The sequence below is a fragment of the Convolutriloba macropyga genome, chromosome 8 (assembly GCF_964194025.1).
Source record: "Convolutriloba macropyga chromosome 8, txConMacr16.3, whole genome shotgun sequence".
Classification (NCBI taxonomy): Eukaryota; Metazoa; Xenacoelomorpha; order Acoela; family Convolutidae; genus Convolutriloba; species Convolutriloba macropyga.
In genome coordinates, this window is record NC_134475.1 from 49764068 (window position 1) to 49786474 (window position 22407).

Here is a 22407-nt window from a genome sequence, read left to right on the forward strand (position 1 = left end):
TTTCCTAAAACGATTTATCTTGATTCAGAGGAACAAGGGACATCGAATAATCAATCTATACAATATTCAGATCAGAACAAAAGTTTTACAACGAAGGCAAACAAAAAGTTAAATAATTGAAGCTGAGATTAGGGTTCATTTTTAATTGCCGGTTTCTCTTCCGAGGGCGAGGTGGATTGTTCAGTTCGTGATCTGAGGGTTTTGGTGGCATTGGCCGATTGAGGGAACACACTGTGGTAGTTTGTAAATTGGATGAAGGCAGCATCGATCTCTCGTCCTTAACAACGAACTCATATTTGGGTTTCACCGTATTGGCCGTCATAGGGTGTTTAGCCGAGAGCCGAGAAAAATTGTCGACTAAACTTGTCATCGCTTTTACTCGTCGGCTAAACGCCCTGTCGGTCAATTTCCTAGCATTAATCTGATTTTTAACTGTTCAATAACAAAAATCGCAACGTTTTTGAATGTAATTAAGAAAAGTGTACCGCCATAAAATGAAACTTCAATCTATGCTAAAAAACGTAGGTTTGTTATTATATACATTAATATATTCTTATTGTATGGATGATTGATTGCGGAACCTATCATTATAGGAAAAAGTTACCTACACTCGTTTTGCATCAGTGATAGTATATTACATCAAACCCAACTCACTGAAAGTTTCATTACTTATAAAGCACAGATTGATTAATTTATCGTTACTGAATTTGATGTCACCCAAAAAATCATTTGCCATGGCGAAAAAAATGGGTGAGTTGAAAATTATTGACGAACTAATGAAACTGCTCACTAAAGATTACCTGAGAACTCTTTCTTGTGTAGAGAGTTGACTGCAGCTTCTCCCTGGGCAATGGAGACACTCTTTACAAACACATTGCCCTGAGGGGAGAATCTGTCCACGTGGATGTGCAGCGCACCTCCGAACGGTTTTAATAATCTCGTCAACACCTCCTCTGTTATGTCATCAACCACCTCAGATGACATCACACTTAAACAGTCAACAGTATACGTACTGCATGCAAGATTACATTTTATGCAATTCATACAAAAACTAGATCATGATTATAAAGAGGAAAAGCCAAAACACATTAGTAAAAACGTTTTTAAAACTATAGGATACCTTCAAACTATAAAAACTCAAAGTAACCAATTCAGACGGCCAAAATTTATATATGACAGTAATAATTTAAAAACTATTTTGAGTTCATAATTGGCTTCCCTTTTAATTGAAGCATCCGAACACTCATTTTCCATTTTTCTGCTATTTTCAGAGGTTATTGGCTCCCTTATAATGCTTATTTTCCGAAACAGAAATTGTGTAATGTCTTCCAAATCAATATCTAATAGTTTCAATACTTAAAACACTATTAAAGGCGCTTGCTGACACCTTTTTCCATTACTAGAAGCCAAACCAACACAAGAAAAATCTTCATTTTTAGAAAAGATACCGGGAAAAAGTGGAAAAAATAAATAAACATAGCTGACAGATTGCCATTGACCCAAATTGCAAAAAAGAGACGCCGTTGACCCAAATCGGGATTGAAACAGAAAAAGAAAAGAAGAGATCGAAATTGACAGAAATTTCTAAGTGTCCAAAAATGTTCTAAATTGGTGTGCAGTCTCAGTTAGACTCAAAATTATACTTTACTCTGCTCATTAAATGAAGGCTAGCAAGTTCAAAACTAATGCCAGCTATCACTCGCTCGAATGTATTTTGATAACATAATGCACCCATAAACTTGAGAAATATTACAAAAATTGAAACGCAAAATTTATCAAAAGTGTCTAAAATTCTAATATATTAGTCTTCAGAACAACTTCGTTGACTCTGTTTATTATCCAGCAAACCAGTTTCAAGCCTTCAATAAGTTCGATAAACTTTGAAAAAAAATTCAAAAAATTGAAAGTTACAATTTCATTGAATTGTAACTTTGCTTAAATTCGTGTATCAATATCTTCGAAACCATTCCATCTCCAATAGAAACTATGCAGGTACCTATTATAAAACCCGCGACGAGAGGGTTCATAGGGTCCTGAAGGTCGAAAAACTCAAAAAATGACAAACATTTTCAAAAAACTATTTTGAAAAACAACTCACAAAATGAGCACTAAAAGAATGCATGTCTTGCAAAGACCTTTTAAAACCTTGTTTGATAAACGTCAACTTAAGGCTTATCAAATAAAAACTCAAAAAATGACGAAAAACGTGAAAAAATGCACTACTTTGGCCGCAAGATTAAATCACCTTAAATTTAACCACTTGAACTACTAAAACCAAATATGGATTTAAATAAAACTTAATGCCAACTGAAACGTTAACTGATTATCCCCTTTCAAAGTTATGAAAAATTGTGTGAAAACATCATAAAAAACAAGAGCACCAACACAATGCAACTCGTGGAGAACCTGACGGAAGCTATTAAAAAGAAAGCTGAGTAAAAGCTAAGCATTATGAAGATAAAATTTCAATCAAATTTATAGTATCTCCGCCATAGGCCTCAATATTTTATAATGATAGTTGCCAAGTTTATATAGAGAGTAAAATATTTAAAAGCGGGTAATTTTTAAAGGAGAAATCAAGAAATAATAATGCCATTGCAGTTATGTAGTTAACGTGTCAATACAATCCAACTCTTGGATTGGAAAAATATTGTAAAAAAATTAGCCGTTCAGAGCCTGACTGCGGCTATTAAAAAAGAAAGCTAAGTAAACGCTTAGTATTAGGAAGATAACATTTCAATCAAAACTTACAGTCTCTCCATAATAGTTCTCAATGTTTTATAATGTAAAATGCCAAGTTCATACAGAAAGTAAAAAAATATTAAATAGCTGGTAATTTTTAAAAGGAAAAATCAAGAAATGTTACTTAGAAAACTGTTAAAAAGTTACTTGATGTTACTAAGCAAAAAGCAATTTAATGAACGTGACTGAATACCCAATTCTTTATCTTTAAATTTTATTTCTGTATCAATCAATTTTATAATGCATAAAAATTTTTCGTGTCAGCTTCTTACAAGAACAACAGAAACTCAAAGTAAAATTACTCAGACGGTCAAAACAAAGCATAATCGACTTACGTCGGGCAAATTGCTCTCAAACGAGAGGAGCGGTTGGCTTCGTCAGTAGCTAGCTACGGTTTAGTGAGACTAGCTTTATATTTATTGAAGGTGCGAAAGTTGAGAGCAGCGGAGGTGCACCGCAGCAGAGGTGCCAAAAGTGGATTGGTGGACTGACGTGTGGGCGGTGGGTGGATGGGGATGTCGGATCAATTTCGAAGCATCGCCTTTCACACCATAAGTCTCCAAAACAGTTTCTGTTAATCGCATACTTGAATGCCAGTGAGCTGACCGTCTCTAGGAGAAATTTATGCAAACTGGGCGCTACCTCTTTATCACATTTCCAAAGAAAAAGTCAAATGGTTCAGACAACAAATATCGGCCGAGCAAAAAATTGCACAAAAGACACAGGATTATTACATTTCCTACAAACTGCTTTTGAGAACAATTAACAATAATTTCCTAAAAGAACTGCCTGATAAGCCATTTATAAAAAAAACATTTCTGCTATAACTCATTGTTAATGAGGAGCAGAGATCATGACATTACGCCACATGAAAGCAGATGAAGTGCGGCATCAACAAAGAGACAGACAGAGAGAGAGAGAGAGAGAGAGAGAGAGAGAGGGAGATAAAGTGAGACAGACAAAACGTGATCAAGAAAGAGGAGGAAAGAAACCCTAACCAACAAAGAGAGAGAGAAAGAGATCGGAAGAACAAACACTAGTTTTCTAACATTGTTGGTAAATAAATCATCAAAACTGAAAAAGTCAAAATTAGACACAAAAGTTTTCAACTCCGTAGTAGAAAAAAGTTCAAAACAATTTTTGTCTCGAAATTTCTGTCAAGTAACCCATCTGCAAAGACTTAAACATTTCGTTGGCCAGTAATGCTCTTTAAACTGAGAAAAAGACAAAAAATTTTGAAAAATTTTGGAGACGAACGCAGCTTTTATTAAAATCTTGCTAATATTCAAAATATTAGCATGTTAAGAATCATTTTATTGTCTCAAGAGACTATTCAGTATTCCTGTTTCAAACCTGAAACAGTTTCACTGGCTCATAGATCCATACACAAAAAAAATTTTCCGAAAATTTGGAAAATTAAATTTTATCTAAAATTACTAAAACTGTATTCATAAAAATGATCAACCATCCATTAACTCTAGAAACTTTGCAGCAGCCCATTGTCAAATCTTGGAGGAGGTCCCAGGCCCCCGGCGCAGAAAGATTTGAAAAACATGAAAACATTGCAAAAATAACTACGCAGTAACATATTATCAAACCCCAGAGGAAGTTCCGTCTCTTGGGGCTAGAAAAACCTAAAAAATGACAAACTTATAACTTGCAAGTTATACCAAAAAATTGCTAAAACTTGTGATACTAAGAAGTTGAAAATTAATCCATGACCAAAAAAAAATATTCCAGTCACTTATTATCAAACCCTAACAAAGTTTCCTGACCCTTGAGGCTCAAAAAAACCTGAATAATGACTAAATGTCAAAATTGAAAAGAAATGGCAAAAACTGTTAAAAAAAACCAAAATTCGTGATGTTAAAATCTTGCAAGACATTCCATTGCATCTAGAAACTATGCAGTATCCTACTTTCAAACCCTAGAGAAAGTTCCTTGGCTCTTGAGGCTGAAAAAAACCTAAAAATCGAAAAATTCTCAAAAAACTTAAAAAGCAAGTTTTGTCAAAATACTGCTAAAATTTAGTCGACATCAAAAAGTTAATCCAGGGCCAACAAAAAATTGTCAGTAACTTATTATCAAACCCCTTAGGAGATTTTCTGGCCCCTGGGTCTCGAAAGACCTGAATAAGAAGTTTCAAAACATTTGAAAAAAATTGCACTTTTTGTCCCAAAAAATGCTAAAATTCGTGGTGTTAAAGAGTTGAAACCACTCCATTACCACTAGAATATGCAGTAACCTATTATTACAAACTATAGGAGGTTCCTTGACACATGGGCTTAAAAAATCAAAATGTCAAAAATTTTCCAGAAGCTTGAAAAAATTGCAAAATAGTACAAATTTGCGTAATTTTAGCGAGCGGTTGTTCGTCAGTAGCTAGAACCAGGGGGGAGTTGCACTGAGGGCTGATGAGGGAAACAGTGGGGTGGGAGGGGGTAAGAGCACGGGGGGTTGGGTGCAATAATGGGGGTCAACAGTGGAGGGGTCTTCAACTTCTAAGAACCGCCCTTCACATCATAAGTATAAGTCTCCAAAACAGTTTGAGCTGAAGCAGAGCTGAAAGGCTAAAAGAGCACATATTACCCACTGGTCGCTGCCTGTTTATCTCGTTTTTGAGGATGTAAAGTCAAATGGTTCAGACCAAAAATTGGTCATGCAAAAAACTGCATAGAAAAAGACCGACAGGACTAATATAATTGCGACAAACTTCGTTTGAGAGCAATTAAACATAAACCGACCAATGTCGGAAGAATTGCTCTCGAACGACAGGCGATGCAATTTAATTCAGAAGATGTTGCCTAGTTAAATTTTTATGGGTCCAAAAAGAGGTAACCACGGCGGGATTCGAACCATGGACCTCCTCCTCCCTCACAAGAAGCACTGCCCACTCGGCTATGAGGCCCTTGTTGCTATGGTGAAATCGAAATTATTTTAGAAACGAGCTTTACTACGGAGTGAGAGCAATACAAAATCACTCAAAAACGATGAACGAAAACGTGAAAAAGTCACTTGAGAAGTCAAAGAAGAGAAAGAGTTCTAGAAGAAAAGCGCAAAATGTTCAAGCGAAAAATTTGCATAAAAACAGACCAACACGTGTACAAAAATTGCTACGAACTTCGTTCGAGAGCAATTAAATATTATGAAAAAACGAAATTGAGTATTTTGAGTGCACAAATTTGTTCCTTCTAAATTGATGCTTTTATGAGCTTCGCTAATTAGCGTAGATAATAACATCACCCACAAAAAGCATCTGAAGAGCGGGACATTCCATTACATCTAGAAACTATGCATCATCCTATTTTCAAACCCTAGAGAAGGTTCCTTGGCTCTTGAGGCTGAAAAACCCTTAAAATTGAAATACTCAAAAAAACTTAAAAAGCAAGTTTTATCAAAATATTGCTAATATTTAGTCGACATCAAAAAGATAACTAATCCAGGGCCAACAAAAAATTGTCAGTAACTTATTATCAAACTCCTTAGGAGATTTTCTGGCCCCTGGGTCTGGAAAGACCTGAATAAGAAATTTCAAACCATTTGAAAAAAATTGCACTTTTTGTCCAAAAAATGCTAAAATTCGTGATGTTAAAGAGTTGAAACCACTCCATTACCACTAGAATATGCAGTAACCTATTATTACAAACTATAGGAGGTTCCTTGACACATGGGCTTGAAAAATCAAAATGTCAAAAACTTTCCAGAAGCTTGAAAAAATTGCAAAATAGTACAAATTTGCGTAATTTTAGCGAACGACAGGCGATGCAATTTAATTCAGAAGATGTTGCCTAGTTAAATTTTTATGGGTCCAAAAATAGGTGACCACGGCGGGATTCGAACCATGGACCTCCTCCTCCCTCACAAGAAGCACTGCCCACTCGGCTATGAGGCCCTTGTTGCTATGGTGAAATCGAAATTATTTTAGAAACGAGCTTTACTACGGAGTGAGAGCAACACAAAATCACTCAAAAACGAAGAACGAAAACGTGAAAAAGTCACTTGAGAAGTCAAAGAAGAGAAAGAGTTCTAGAAGAAAAGCGCAAAAAGTTCAAGCGAAAAATTTGCATAAAAACAGACCAACACGTGTACAAAAATTGCTACGAACTTCGTTCGAGAGCAATTAAATATTATGAAAAAACGAAATTGAGTATTTTGAGTGCACAAATTTGTTCCTTCTAAATTGATGCTTTTATGAGCTTCGCTAATTAGCGTAGATAATAACATCACCCACAAAAAGCATCTGAAGAGCGGGACATTCCATTACATCTAGAAACTATGCATCATCCTATTTTCAAACCCTAGAGAAGGTTCCTTGGCTCTTGAGGCTGAAAAACCCTTAAAATTGAAAAACTCAAAAAAACTTAAAAAGCAAGTTTTATCAAAATATTGCTAATATTTAGTTGACATCAAAAAGATAACTAATCCAGGGCCAACAAAAAATTGTCAGTAACTTATTATCAAACTCCTTAGGAGATTTTCTGGCCCCTGGGTCTGGAAAGACCTGAATAAGAAATTTCAAACCATTTGAAAAAAATTGCACTTTTTGTCCAAAAAATGCTAAAATTCGTGATGTTAAAGAGTTGAAACCACTCCATTACCACTAGAATATGCAGTAACCTATTATTACAAACTATAGGAGGTTCCTTGACACATGGGCTTGAAAAATCAAAATGTCAAAAACTTTCCAGAAGCTTGAAAAAATTGCAAAATAGTACAAATTTGCGTAATTTTAGCGAACGACAGGCGATGCAATTTAATTCAGAAGATGTTGCCTAGTTAAATTTTTATGGGTCCAAAAATAGGTGACCACGGCGGGATTCGAACCATGGACCTCCTCCTCCCTCACAAGAAGCACTGCCCACTCGGCTATGAGGCCCTTGTTGCTATGGTGAAATCGAAATTATTTTAGAAACGAGCTTTACTACGGAGTGAGAGCAACACAAAATCACTCAAAAACGAAGAACGAAAACGTGAAAAAGTCACTTGAGAAGTCAAAGAAGAGAAAGAGTTCTAGAAGAAAAGCGCAAAAAGTTCAAGCGAAAAATTTGCATAAAAACAGACCAACACGTGTACAAAAATTGCTACGACTTTCGTTCGAGAGCAATTAAATATTATGAAAAAACGAAATTGAGTATTTTGAGTGCACAAATTTGTTCCTTCTAAATTGATGCTTTTATGAGCTTCGCTAATTAGCTTAGAAAATAACATCACCCACAAAAAGCATCTGAAGAGCGGGACATTCCATTACATCTAGAAACTATGCATCATCCTATTTTCAAACCCTAGAGAAGGTTCCTTGGCTCTTGAGGCTGAAAAACCCTTAAAATTGAAAAAACTCAAAAAAACTTAAAAAGCAAGTTTTATCAAAATATTGCTAATATTTAGTCGACATCAAAAAGATAACTAATCCAGGGCCAACAAAAAATTGTCAGTAACTTATTATCAAACTCCTTAGGAGATTTTCTGGCCCCTGGGTCTGGAAAGACCTGAATAAGAAATTTCAAACCATTTGAAAAAAATTGCACTTTTTGTCCAAAAAATGCTAAAATTCGTGATGTTAAAGAGTTAAAACCGCCCCATTACCACTAGAATATGCAGTAACCTATTATTACAAACTATAGGAGGTTCCTTGACACATGGGCTTAAAAAATCAAAATGTCAAAAACTTTCCAGAAGCTTGAAAAAATTGCAAAATAGTACAAATTTGCGTAATTTTAGCGAACGACAGGCGATGCAATTTAATTCAGAAGATGTTGCCTAGTTAAATTTTTATGGGTCCAAAAATAGGTGACCACGGCGGGATTCGAACCATGGACCTCCTCCTCCCTCACAAGAAGCACTGCCCACTCGGCTATGAGTCCCTTGTTGCTATGGTGAAATCGAAATTATTTTAGAAACGAGCTTTACTACGGAGTGAGAGCAATACAAAATCACTCAAAAACGAAGAACGAAAACGTGAAAAAGTCACTTGAGAAGTCAAAGAAGAGAAAGAGTTCTAGAAGAAAAGCGCAAAAAGTTCAAGCGAAAAATTTGCATAAAAACAGACCAACACGTGTACAAAAATTGCTACGAACTTCGTTCGAGAGCAATTAAATATTATGAAAAAACGAAATGTATTTTGAGTGCACAAATTTGTTCCTTCTAAATTGATGCTTTTATGAGCTTCGCTAATTAGCTTAGAAAATAACATCACCCACAAAAAGCATCTGAAGAGCGGGACATTCCATTACATCTAGAAACTATGCATCATCCTATTTTCAAACCCTAGAGAAGGTTCCTTGGCTCTTGAGGCTGAGAAACCCTTAAAATTGAAAAACTCAAAAAAACTTAAAAAGCAAGTTTTATCAAAATATTGCTAAAATTTAGTCGACATCAAAAAGTTAACTAATCCAGGGCCAACAAAAAATTGTCAGTAACTTATTATCAAACTCCTTAGGAGATTTTCTGGCCCCTGGGTCTGGAAAGACCTAAATAAGAAGAAATTTCAGAACATTTGAAAAAAATTGCACTTTTGTCAAAAAAATGCTAAAACTCGTGATGTTAAAGAGTTGAAACCACTCCATTACCACTAGAATAAGCAGCAACTTATTATTACAAACTATAGGAGGTTCCTTGACACATAGGGCTAAAAATATCAAAATGTCAAAAATTTTCCAGAAGCTTGAAAAAAGTTGCAAAATAGTACAAATTTGCGCAATTTTAGCGAGCGGTTGTTCGTCAGTAGCTAGAATCGGGGTGGGGGGAGTTGCACTGAGGGCTGATGAGGGAAACAGTGGGGTGGGAGGGGTTAAGAGCGCGGGGGGTTGGGGGCAAAAATGGGGGTCAACAGTGGAGGGGTCTTCAACATCTAAGAACCGCCCTTCACATCATAACTATAAGTCTCCAAAACAGTTTGAGCTGAAGCAGAGCTGAAAGGCTAAAAGAGCACATATTACCCACTGGTCATTGCCTGCATCTCGTTTTTGAGGATATAAAGTCAAATGGTTCAGACCAAAAATTGGTCAAGCAAAAAACTGCATAGAAAAAGACCGACAGGACTAATATAATTGCGACAAACTTCGTTTGAGAGCAATTAAACATAAACCGACCAATGTCGGAAGAATTGCTCTCGAGCGACAGGCGATGCAATTTAATTCAGAAGTTGTTGCCTAGTTAAATTTTTATGGGTCGTAAAATAGGTGACCACGGCGGGATTCGAACCATGGACCTCCTCCTCCCTCACAAGAAGCACTGCCCAGTCGGCTATGAGGCCCTTGTTGCTATGGTGAAATCGAAATTATTTTAGAAACGAGCTTTACTACGGAGTGAGAGCAATACAAAATTACTCAAAAACGAAGAACGAAAGCGTGAAAAAGTCACTTGAGAAGTCAAAGAAGAGAAAGAGTTCTAGACGAAAAGCGCAAAATGTTCAAGCGAAAAATTTGCATAAAAACAGACCAACACGTGTACAAAAATTGCTACGAACTTCGTTCGAGAGCAATTAAATAGCATGAAAAAAAACGAAATTGAGTATTTTGAGTGCACAAATTTGTTCCTTCCTAATTGATGCTTTTATGAGCTTCGCTAATAAGCTTAGAAAATAACATCACCCACAAAAAGCATCTGAAGAGCGGGACATTCCATTACATCTAGGAATTATGCATCATCCTATTTTCAAAACCTAGAGAAGGTTCCTTGGCTCTTGAGGCTGAAAAACCCTTAAAATTGAAAAACTCAAAAAAACTTAAAAAGCAAGTTTTATCAAAATATTGCTAACATTTAGTCGACATCAAAAAGTTAACTAATCCAGGGCCAACAAAAAATTGTCAGTAACTTATTATCAAACCCCTTAGGAGATTTTCTGGCCCCTGGGTCTGCAAAGACCTGAATAAGAAATTTCAAACCATTTGAAAAAAATTGCACTTTTTGTCCAAAAAATGCTAAAATTCGTGATGTTAAAGAGTTGAAGCCACTCCATTACCACTAGAATATGCAGTAACCTATTATTATAAACTATAGGAGGTTCCTTGACACATAGGGCTAAAAAATCAAAATGTCAAAAATTTTCCAGAAGCTTGAAAAAAATTGCAAAATAGTACAAATTTGCGCAATTTTAGCGAACGACAGGCGATGCAATTTAATTCAGAAGATGTTGCCTAGTTAAATTTTTATGGGTCCAAAAATAGGTGACCACGGCGGGATTCGAACCATGGACCTCCTCCTCCCTCACAAGAAGCACTGCCCAGTCGGCTATGAGGCCCTTGTTGCTATGGTGAAATCGAAATTATTTTAGAAACGAGCTTTACTACGGAGTGAGAGCAATACAAAATTACTCAAAACGAAGAACGAAAGCGCGAAAAAGTCACTTGAGAAGTCAAAGAAGAGAAAGAGTTCTAGCAGGAAAGCGCAAAAGGGTCAAGCAAAAAATTTGCATAAAAACAGACACACACGTGTACAAAAATTGCTACAAAATTCGTTCGAGAGCAGTTAAATATCATGAAAATACAAAATTCAGTATTTTGAGTGCACAAATTTGTTGCTTCTTAATTGATGCTTTTATGAGCTTTGCTAATGAGCTTAGAAAATAACATCACCCACAAAAAGCATCTGAAGCGCGGGATTTAAAAAAGTGACCAAACCCCATCTTTTCAATTTTGCGGTAAAAAATGTAATACAAAAATGAACGTCAAAAGATGAAACATAGCATTTTAATTACGTTCTTTTATGCCTCATTAACAACCAATCAGACCAGTGAATGATGATACTAAGTAAAAAGACAATGGATAATTTTGAAAAAAAAGGGGGCAAAATGTAAAATTCACTATTTTATGACATCAAATAGTGGCAAAGTAAAAAAAACTGTTAAATGTGCCCCTAAATGAATTCAAGCAAAGGCAAATAGGCACAATAAGAACACAGATGTACCAGCTTAAAAGAAGTGAAGGGGAGGAAACTCTGAAAAGAGAAGTCAAACTAACGCACCTGAAAAAAAAAATCGATCTTAAAAAACCGCCCAATTGTTCAAACACCAATTTCTCACTCCACTTTAAAGTTATTTTGAAAGCGAGAACAGATCTTAAAATACAGCGCACCAATACAACTCAAATTCTCTGAAATGTAAAAAAAGGAGCGCCTAAATAATAGCCATTTCAGAGGCTGACAGCGGCTATTAAACAGCAAGAAAAGCAATGAAATCGCATGAACACTACATTCATAACGCTTCCAAATAAACATAATCGACTAACGTCGGGCGAATTGCTCTCAAACGACCAGCGAGTGGTTGGCTTCGTCAGTAGCTAGCCATTGGCGGGGGGGGGGGGTGCGGTGTTGCATTGGTGGGCTGATGGAGGGGGGCAACATTGGGGGGGGGGGGGGGGGGTCTTCAACCTCTAAGAACCGCCCTTCACACCATAAGTATAAGTCTCCAAAACAGTTTCCGTGAATCGCATACTTGGAGACTGGGTGCCACTTGTTTATCCCGTTTTTGAGGACGAAAAGCCAAATGGGTCGGACAAAAAATCGGTCGAGCGAAAAATCGCATAAAAAAGACCGAGATGACTAACATAATTGCTAAACTTCGTTTGAGATTAATTAATTATAAGAACAGGTGTTCTTATTGAATTCCAAAGCAGAGCCAGCTGACTACCGGACTGACCCCAATTGGAATTTAAATATGGTTAGCACAGAAAGATCTTCAATTGAGTTGATTTAAATTGTTAGTTAGGATTTCAAATGGCAGCATTAAGAACCAACCACAATTAGCATTAGATCTGGAAACTATTAGTTAATACAATGTTAAGTGGAAGTAATTTAAGACCGGTTTGTATCCTGTTTCTCTCTTGGTTTTTCGTTTAAACGTTAACTGCGATCTGCTTTATTGATTTGATGAGCACCTGTTCTCTAAATGCAAATTTAGCCGAATACTCGAAGAACAAACCTAGTCAAAAGAATTCAATAGTGTTTCAGGCAAAGCGGTGCAACAACGTAAAAAAAACAACGTGCCAAAATAAGCTTCGATTGACGTAGTTAAAAATAAGAGCTTAACAATAGCCCAGGGAGTGTCTTCAACGGTTCTTCAACAAATAATCCAATTAACAAAGAGTCGGTCACAGCTGCTAAAACAGCATCAAATCCACAAGATAGTTAAATAGAAAAATGCTCCAAAATTCCGCACGTGAACAGCAAATTTTGCTCTTTCAAACAGCGATGAACAAACTGATTAATCTATTTGAACTGATGTTCAATGTTGTCCAGCCATTTTTACGTTAAGTGTGCACTTGCTTCGGAATCGTTCGAACGCAACTAGCAAGCCCGCATAAGCATCACAAAATCATATCCGACCAGGTTTAAAAGCAAATAGGATTTTTTTCGTGGCAACTCGGGTTCGAACCCTTGCCCCTCGTTTAACAGCGACAGCTCTTACCTCTTAGGCTACCGACGAGTATTTTTGGCGTCCATTACCTTATTTAACAGCAACTTTTGGTTAAACGACAATTTTGGCTTTGCTGTGATTAAGGTGCGCTATGTTAAAGGAGCGCAATGAATTTGCATAAAACGAGCTTCTACAACCAAATCCCAAATTTATTTCCGAGCACATCATACATCCTTTTCCTCCCCTACTTGGGCTTGAAAAAAAACATTTGCAGAGCAGGCTCTTAGGCATGATTGCGCGGGCTGCATTCTTAAGGATCGTTAAAACATGTGAACATAGGAGCGCTGCTAAACATTTGCGTTCAAGTGCGACTTACATTTAATATATTAGATGAGAGGGAGAGAAAGAAATGGAGAAAGAAAGAAAAGACAAAGGAATAAAGAAAGAATGAAAAGAAGACATAAGTAAAAAAAAACAAAGAAATGAACAGGGGAAGAAAAAGACAACCAACTCACCAATTTTTCAACCCAGTAAACGATGCATCCTTTTTGCCTCCACGACTCGGGATCGAACCCATGCCCCTCTTTTCACAGCCACAGGCCTAATCCATTGCGCTACCGACGCCTGTTTCTGTTGTCTATTGAACTGGATACATTCGAAAAATATTGGTCGATGGCTTTTTGTCTCGCTTGTTTTTGCTAAGCCGTATGCTTAATGAGCAAAAAAAAAATTTGCAGATCAGGCACTTAGGCATGATCATGTAGGCTGCATGCTTAAGAATCGTTAAAACATGTGAATATAGGAGCGTTATTAACCATAGCGTTCAAGTGCAACTTACATTTAAAATATTAGATATAGAATAAATAAGAACGGAAATAAAGAAGGGAGCGAGAACGAGAACAAGATTCACCATTTTTGAGCTAAAAAACAGAAGCTGGAGCGGTGATAACCGTTGCGTTCAAGTGCATTTAATGCGACATACATTTAATATAACAGATGAGAGGGAGAGAATGAAATGGAGAAAGAAACAAAAGATGAAGGAATAAAGAAAGAACAAAAAGAGGATACAAGTAACAAATTAAAGCAAAGAAATGAAGAAGGGAAGAAAAAGACAATCAACTCACCATTTTTTATCCCAGTAAGTTATAAATCCTTTTCCTCCCCTACATGGGCTCGAATTCATGACCCTCACTTCACAGCCATAGTCTAATCCCCTTGCGCTACTGAAGCCCGTTGCGGTTGTCTGTTGAACTGGCTACATACGCAAAGTTTTTGACAATGACTTTTTTGTCTCTCTTCTTTTTGCTAAGCTGTATGCTTAATGAGCAAAACACAATTACAGATTAGACGCTTATGCGTGGTGGTGGTGTATGCTGAATGTTTAAGGGTCGTTAAACATCTGACGATAGTAGTGCTGTTAACCATTGCGCTCAAGTGCAATTTACATTCAATATATTAGATGAGGGGGAGAGAAAAAAATGGAGAAAGGAATAAAAGATGAAGGAATAAATAAACAACAAAAAGAATATATAAATTTAAAAAAACAGAAACGCAGAAGGGAAGAAAAGGACAACCAAATCCCAAATTTAATTCCGAGTACATTATACATCCTTTTCCGCCCCTACTTGGGCTTGAACCCATGTCTCTCGCTTGACAGCCACAGGTATAATCCCCTGCGCTACAGACGCCTGCTGCTGTTGTCAATCGGTATTGGCTACATAAGCAAAATTTTTATCAATGTCTTCGTTTCGCTTGTTTTTGCTAAGCCGTATAATTAATGAGCGAAAAAAAAACATTTGCAGAGCAGGCTCTTAGGCATGATTGTGTGGGCTGCATTCTTAAGGATCGTTAAAACATGTCAACATAGGAGCGCTGCTAAACATTGCGTTCAAGTGCGACTTACATTTAAAATATTAGATGAGAGGGAGATAAATAAATGGAGAAAGATAGAAAAGATAAAGGAATAAAGAAAGAACGAAAAGATATAAGTAACAAAAAAAAACAAAGAAATGAAGAGGGGAAGAAAACGACAACCAACTCCCGAATTTTGTATCCCAGTAAACGATGCATCCTTTTCCTCCACCACTCGGGATCGAACCCAGGCCCCTCTCATCACAGTCACAGGTCCCATCCATTGCGCTACCGACGCCTGTTGCTATTGTCTATCCGTAGTGGCTACATACGAATATTGGTCGATGGCTTTTTGTCTCGCTTGTTTTTGCTAAGCCGTATGCTTAATGAGCGATAAAAACATTTACAGATCAGGCACTTAAGCATGGTCGTGTAGGCTGCATGTTTAAGGATCGCTAAAACACGTGAAGATAGGAGCGTTGCTAACCATTGCGTTCAAATGCGACTTACATTTTATATATTAGATTATAGATTCCGAGACACCAAGTAGTTAAAAATGGTGTCAGTAGATCTTTTAGTAGGCCACTATAAGTCCTAACTGAAAACATGAATCCTATTTTGACTAAATTTTCATTTGAGTTTTAGTAAACTGCAACTTAAGAATTCTGAATGCGTGCAATTTAGATCACGCAAAAATCAAACGTGAAAAAGTCGGTGCAAAAGTCAAATAGTGCAGACCGAAAAGTTTTAAGTAAGAACATTGCAAAAAAGATCAATGGGCTTCAAATAACTTCTTCAAACTTTGTTTGAGAGCACTTAAAGACGTTGCTCGTGAATAGCGAGAAAGAACATCAAACTCTCTTATTGGTAAATAATTTTGTGAAATTCAGATGCTAAGCCAATTTCGTTTGAATTAATTACGCCAATGACATCCAACAATCTCCCAGAATCAACTCACCGATATCTATTCAAAAACAATTAATTCACAGTTCAACATTAATGGTCACTTATATTTACCGCGACTCGTATTAGAATTCAGAAGTGTTTACAAATCTTGGAAATTTTTCTTCTATCATTTACAGTGTGTGAAAATTACATGACAGTTTACCCAATTCCATTCTTCCCAATGCAGTGTCACTAAAAGTAATTTCACAGTATACCCACAGCCCAATCAGCCAAACAAAACTGCAGTGCTTTAAAAACTCGCGTTCAATCAAATGTTCAATGTCTTCTCAATTGACAAGGTTAAGCACCTCAATAGTCGGATAAGAGCACTAAATGGATTTATATCTATGGTCGTATCGCAAATTCGATTCTATGGCATTCTGGGATTTATAGCAAAGAGTTATTTACTGGATGAATCGCACTCTGACATATCTTCAATCGGGAAAACATTTTTCAATTTTGCATAAGAAAGAACTTACAGTTCAGCTCCGAACATGTTGCTGAGAACGAAACACTGAGAGGGAATCACCCCTACACCTGGTGTGCGAGGTGCCAAGAAAGCCATGTTGATGGCACTCTGCCCTACAGCACCACCCGATGCCCCAGGTGTTAAATAGCCTCCGGTGACATCAACAGCTGCTCCTGCCACCACGTGACTCGATCCAGAGAGAATATTTTTGGCCGAGTCTGGAATTTCCATACCACAGCCTGAAACAAGCAACATTATTCAACGAACTTTAATTAAATTGACCACACCCCGCAGATTGCGACAAAGAAGCCGCCAATGATTCTCATAACCCCGATTACGATTGAAAGAACAGAAGTATTTTAAATTCCATTTCTTAGTAGTACATACTCATGTTTCTTAACGAATGAATACAGAGACTAGTATATCTAAGCATCAGATAACTAAGACTAAAAAGAACACAGTTTAGGTGGCGGTCATCTAAAATTGAGATTTTCTGATTCTGCTTTCATTTCTGAGTTCTATTTGATTTCGTTTTTCGGCACTGCCTCTGTTGAGTCTAGATTATTTTGCTGAGCAAGAACTGCTTGAAGGCATTTTTAGCAGAATGAAAGAAGAGTGAAATTAGCCCAGATAGGTCAACACAATTTCAAGCAAAATGTTAAACAAGCTGTCGGCCACCTTCAATGACATTATGAACCTCCTACTTAATAATACTAATGGTTTTAGAACATGAAAATTAACATGAAAAAAACATATGACAACAAAACCTGATAAAAGCATCTGATAAAACTTATTTACATGTTGCAAACCCAAACAGAATTATTGACAAACGCTCTTGTAATTCAGTTAGATTTTCATTCAAAAAGCAACTGGCAAAAAAAGCAACTAACTGAAAAAGCAAACTAAAGCCCCGATATCAAGTCAATTAATTAAAACATAACCAACTAACGTCAGGAGAATTGCTTTCAAACGCCCGACGAGCAGTTGGCTTTGTCAATAGCTAGCCACGGTTCAGTGAAGCTAGATCTAACTTGATTCGACTCTGAAACTTTTAGTTTTCCAGCCTTGTAAATAAATCAAATAACTGATATTTTAAAAATTTGCAAAATTAAAAAAAGGTTCCAGATTTTGCAGTGAGACAGTTCAAAACTGTTTTTCTCTGGAGTTATGTCACGTAACCCGTCTGCAAGACTTGAAAAGCTTCGTTGGCCAGTAATGATCGTTAAACGCAGAAAAGGACAAAAAAATCAATAATTTTAAAAACAATCGCGACAAAATGTTCCTAAAATTCAAAATATTAAAAACTTCAAAACAATTCACTGTCTCAAGAGACTATCCATTATCCCTATTTCAAGCTTTAAATAGTTTCACTTGCTCATAAAGAACCATAAACTTGGAACATGATAATAATGTTCCGAAAATTTGAAAAAGAAATGAAATTTATCAAAAAATTGCCAAGGCTGGAGTCATTAGAAGATTGACACCCATTCCATTAACTCTAGAAACTATGCGAAAGCTTATTATCAAGCCTTGGAGAAGGTCCCTAGGACCCTGGTGCCAGAAAAAAAGAAAATTCAAAAAGACCGAAAAATTTGAAAAAATTTCAAACAATTTCTAAAAATTGCCGACATTAAAATCTTAAAAATTATTCCATTACATCTAGAAGCCATGAAGTAACCTATATTCAAACCCTAGAGGAGATTATATGGCTCTTGAGGCTGGAGAAGCCTAAAAAATGACAAAAAAATTCGTACTTGAAAACAATTGCAAGTTGCATAAAAACTGCTAAAATTTGTGATAAGAAAAGTTGAAAACCGATCATGCAAAAACATTTTCCGGTAACTTATTATCAAACCCTAAGGGAGATTTCCTGTTAGTCTGAAAAACCTGAATAATGACAATAAATGTCAAAAAATAAAAAAATTGCAAATTTAGCAAAATAGAACGCTAAAATTGGTGGTGTTGAAATCTTGAACAATATTCCAATACGTTTAGAAACTATACAGTAACAACCTATTGTCAAACCCTACAGGAGGTTACTCGGCCGTTGAAGCCGGGAAAACTAAAAACTGAAAAAAAAAACTGAAAGTTTTATCAAACAAATTGCTAAAATTTCTCCAATTCAAAAATTGAAAACCAATCCGAGGCAAATTAAATTTTTTCAATAAGTTATTACCAAACCGTTAAGGACATTTTCTGGCCCCTGCGTCTGGAAAGACGTGAATAATGAAATGTCGAAAAATTGTAAATATTTGCACATTTTGTCAAAAGGCTAATTTTCGTGATGCTAAAATGTTCAAACCATTCCACTACAACTAGAAACTATGCAGTAACCTATTTAAAAACACTAGAGCTGATTACTTGACACCTAGAACCTAAAATATAAAAAAATTAAAAAGGCTTGAAAAAAATTGTGAAAAATAGTATAAAACTGCGTTTTTAGCAATCGGTTGTTCGTCAGTAGTCACGGGAGGGGGGGTGTAGTCTACCGGGGGTTGATAGGGAGGGGGCGGGGTAGTCCACCGGGGGGTTGATAGGGAGGGGGCGGGGTAGTCCACCGGGGGGTTGATAGGGAGGGTGGGGGCAACATGAGAAAAACATATAACAAAGCTTGATAAAAGCATCTAATAAAAATTCTTTACATGTTGCAATTCCAAACAGAATTAATGACAAACACTCTTGTAAATCAGTTAGATTTTCATTCAAAAACAACTGGCAAAAAAGCAATTAACTGAAAAAGCAAACTAAAGCCCCGATATCAAGTCAATTAATTAAAACATAACCAACTAATGTCGGGAGAACTGCTCTCAAACGCCCGACGAGCAATTGGCCTCGTCAATAGCTAGCCACGGTTCAGTGAGGCTAGATTTAGCTTGATTCGACTCTGCAACTATTAGTTGCCCAGCCTTGTTAGTAAATACATCAAATAACTGATATTTTTAAAAATTGCAAAAATTAGCCAAAATTAAAAAAAAGTTTCAGATTTTGCAGTGAGAAAGTTCAAAACTATTTTTTGTCTCTGGAGTTATGTCAAGTAACCCATCTGCAAGACGTCAAATACTTTGTTGGCCAGTAATGATCGTTAAACTCAGAAAAGGACAAAAAAATTCAATAACTTTGAAAACACTCGCGACAAAAAGTTGCTAAAATTCAAGATATTAAAATCTTCAAAACCAATTCACTGTCTCAAGAGACTATGCATTATCCCTATTTCAAGCTTTAAATAGTTTCACTGGCTCAAAAAGAACCATAAACTTGGAACATAATAATAATGTTCCGAAAATTTGAAAAAGAAATAAAATTTATCAAAAAATTGCAAAGGCTGGATTCATTAGAAGATTGACACCCATTCCATTAACTCTAGAAACTATGCGAAAGCTTATTATCAAGCCCTGGAGAAGGTCCCTAGGACCCTGGTGCCAGAAAAAAGAAAATTCAAAAAGACCGCAAAAATTTGAAAAAATTTTGAACATTTTCTAAAAATTGCTGATATTAAAATCTTGAAAAATATTCCATTACATCTAGAAGCCATGAAGTAACCTAAAATCAAACCCTAGAGGAGATTATATGGCTCTTGAGGCTGGAGAAGCCTAAAAAATGACAAAAAAATTCGTACTTGAAAAAAATTGCAAGTTGCATAAAAACTGCTAAAATTTGTGATAAGAAAAGTTGAAAACTGATCATGGCCAAGAACATTTTCCGGTAACTATTATCAAACCCTAAGGGAGATTTCCTGTTAGTCTGAAAAAACTGAATAATGACAATAAATGTCAAAAAATTGAAAAAATTTCAGAATAAGCTAAAGAGAATGCTAAAATTTGTGGTGTTGAAATCTTGGAACAATATTCTTACATTTAGAAACGATACAGCAACAACCTACTGTCAAACCCTACAGGAGGTTAAGGAGGTTACTCGGCCGTTGAGGCCAGGAAAACCTAAAACTGACAAAAATTGCTAAAGATTGTCAAATTCAAAAATTGACACCCATGGCAAATTAAATTCTTTCAACACCTTATTGTCAAACCGTTAAGGAAGTTTTCTGGCCCCTGCGTCTGGAAAGACCTGAATAATGAAAAGTAAATGTCGAATAATTAAAAATATTTGCACGTTTTGTCAAAAGGCTAATTTTCGTGATGTTAAAATGTTCAAACCATTCCACTACCACTAGAAACTCTGCAGTAACCTTAGAGCTGGTTCCTTGACACCTAGAACCTAAAAAAATTTTTAAAAAATTTAACAGGCTCGAAAAAAAAATGTAAAAAATAGTATAAAATAGCGATCGGTTGTTCGTCAGTAGCCACGGGGAGGGGGGTAGTGCACCGGAGGTTGAAGGGGATGGTGGGGCAATAGTGGGTTAGTCAATAGTGAGGGTGTCTCCAAAACAGTTTGAGCTGAAACAGAGCTGAAAGGCTCTAAGAGCACTTAATGCCCGCTGGGCGCTATCTTTTTATCCTGTTTTTTGAGAACCAAAAGTCAAATGACTCAGACGAAAAAATGGTCAAGCGAAAAATCGCATTAAAAAAGACCGACAGGACTATTATAATTGCTACAAATTTCGTTTGAGAGCAATTAAAAACCGACAAAACCAATTCAGAGTAAACAGAAGAAAGGGAGATAAGGGACCAGATCAAAAAATGTTTCAAGAAAATTTAAAACAAAAAATGTTATTCAACAAAAAACGTTACGCAACAAAAAATTTTCTACAAAATGTGAAACACAATTTCCCTAATACTATCCCAAAAACTCTTTTATTCCTTATTTACTTATGTGCTCGATCAGTCAATCGTCCATTACCTCGCAGGCACATTAAGGAACAATTAGGAAATGCTAGGGAAAAAACTGAAAAAAAATCAAAAAATGGTAAAATGCAACTTCCCAAGCGATGGGGGGTCTAGCGATGAGGGTAGGATTGCGATGCGAAAACTAGATGAGAGGGGGTTCAAATCCACAGGTGGAGGAGGGTGGACAATGGGAGTGTTGAGGGAGGGGGGGGGGTCTGATGGCAGGGGGTGACTGCGGGGGATCAAACTTTCTAAGACGAAGAACCACCCCTAACACCATGAATTGTCTCCTCAAAACAATTTTGAAGATGCGCATTCTTAGAGTATAGTTAGGCTTAGGGCACTAAGAGCGCTACTTAATGCCGTTCGAGCCCCAACTAAACAAAAAAAATCAAGTATATCTTTAAATAATAGAAGCGCACGAAGAAAATAAACGCCCGCTTTGAAACAATAGAAAAGCCACAATGGCACCACAACGTTAAATATGAGCGAACCATCTACGTCCTTTAGACTTCAAATGATACCTCGCAAGTTTTTCGCAAATGTTCGCGTCAGTGCCTCATCGCTAGTACTTCCACTGTTCAGCAGTCCTTTCTTACCTTTGGCTAATTTGGCCATGAGTGCAATCCTGCCGGTGGGTCCCAGTTCGATTCCGCGTCTGTCCATCTCTTCGTTGTCAAGAGAGGGAGTTCCGAGGAGGTTCGGGTCATTCACCAAAGACACCTTCAACTTCCTGCCCACCAGAGTGAAACCATTCAATTGAGCTATCGCTTTTTCGCTCGACTCTTTCTCATTAAACTGAAAAGAGAAAAATCACTCTATTTCCAAAATTAAAGGCGTAGTTGTTGTTTTAACAGGTCACTAAAATTTGAACTAACATAAAATTCAGTTAGCTCGAGCTTCTGGAGTGAATTCTTGTTTCAATCTATCATCACGGATCTGGTCGATCATACCGTTGTTGGTACCGGAGTTCACAAACAAATAAATCAAGAAAGTAGAAAACCTTTGGCAAAGTAAACCACATGGCAATCAGGAGATAGCGACGTCAATAAAAAACGAGTCCATCCTTCGACGTTTTATTTTGTTATCAGTTACATTTCGCTGTGCTTCAACAAAAGCTTCTACATTCATGACTATTTCGGGGGAATTTGTGCCATAGAACACGCTTGATAAAAAAATCATCGCAAAACATTTTGCCCACATAGCCGACATATTGCCCTAAAAGCTGCGAAAGAATAGACTTGCGTGCCGTATAATAGAGATCGAAA

At 36.6% G+C, this 22407-nt stretch overlaps 3 protein-coding genes across 5 annotated transcripts in view; 1 reads left to right on the forward strand and 2 right to left on the reverse strand.

The window, feature by feature from the left end:
• Positions 1-22407, forward strand: part of LOC142344796 (sphingosine-1-phosphate phosphatase 2-like) — a 425673-nt gene that overhangs the window by 219367 nt on the left and 183899 nt on the right. The gene's annotated exons all lie outside the window — the stretch shown is intronic.
• LOC142344795 (putative lysosomal cobalamin transporter) overlaps positions 1-22407 on the reverse strand; it is a 358318-nt gene that overhangs the window by 77694 nt on the left and 258217 nt on the right. The window lies entirely within an intron of this gene.
• Positions 1-22407, reverse strand: part of LOC142344797 (RNA-binding protein 39-like) — a 23082-nt gene continuing 675 nt past the window's right edge. The window contains exons 2-5 of the mRNA XM_075396745.1: positions 21739-21937; positions 16369-16597; positions 801-988; positions 1-277 (exon numbers count right to left, since the gene is read on the reverse strand). Coding sequence (XP_075252860.1) covers positions 129-277; positions 801-988; positions 16369-16597; positions 21739-21937 — 765 coding nt within the window. The 3' untranslated portion in view covers positions 1-128. The remainder of the gene's footprint in view (positions 278-800; positions 989-16368; positions 16598-21738; positions 21938-22407) is intronic.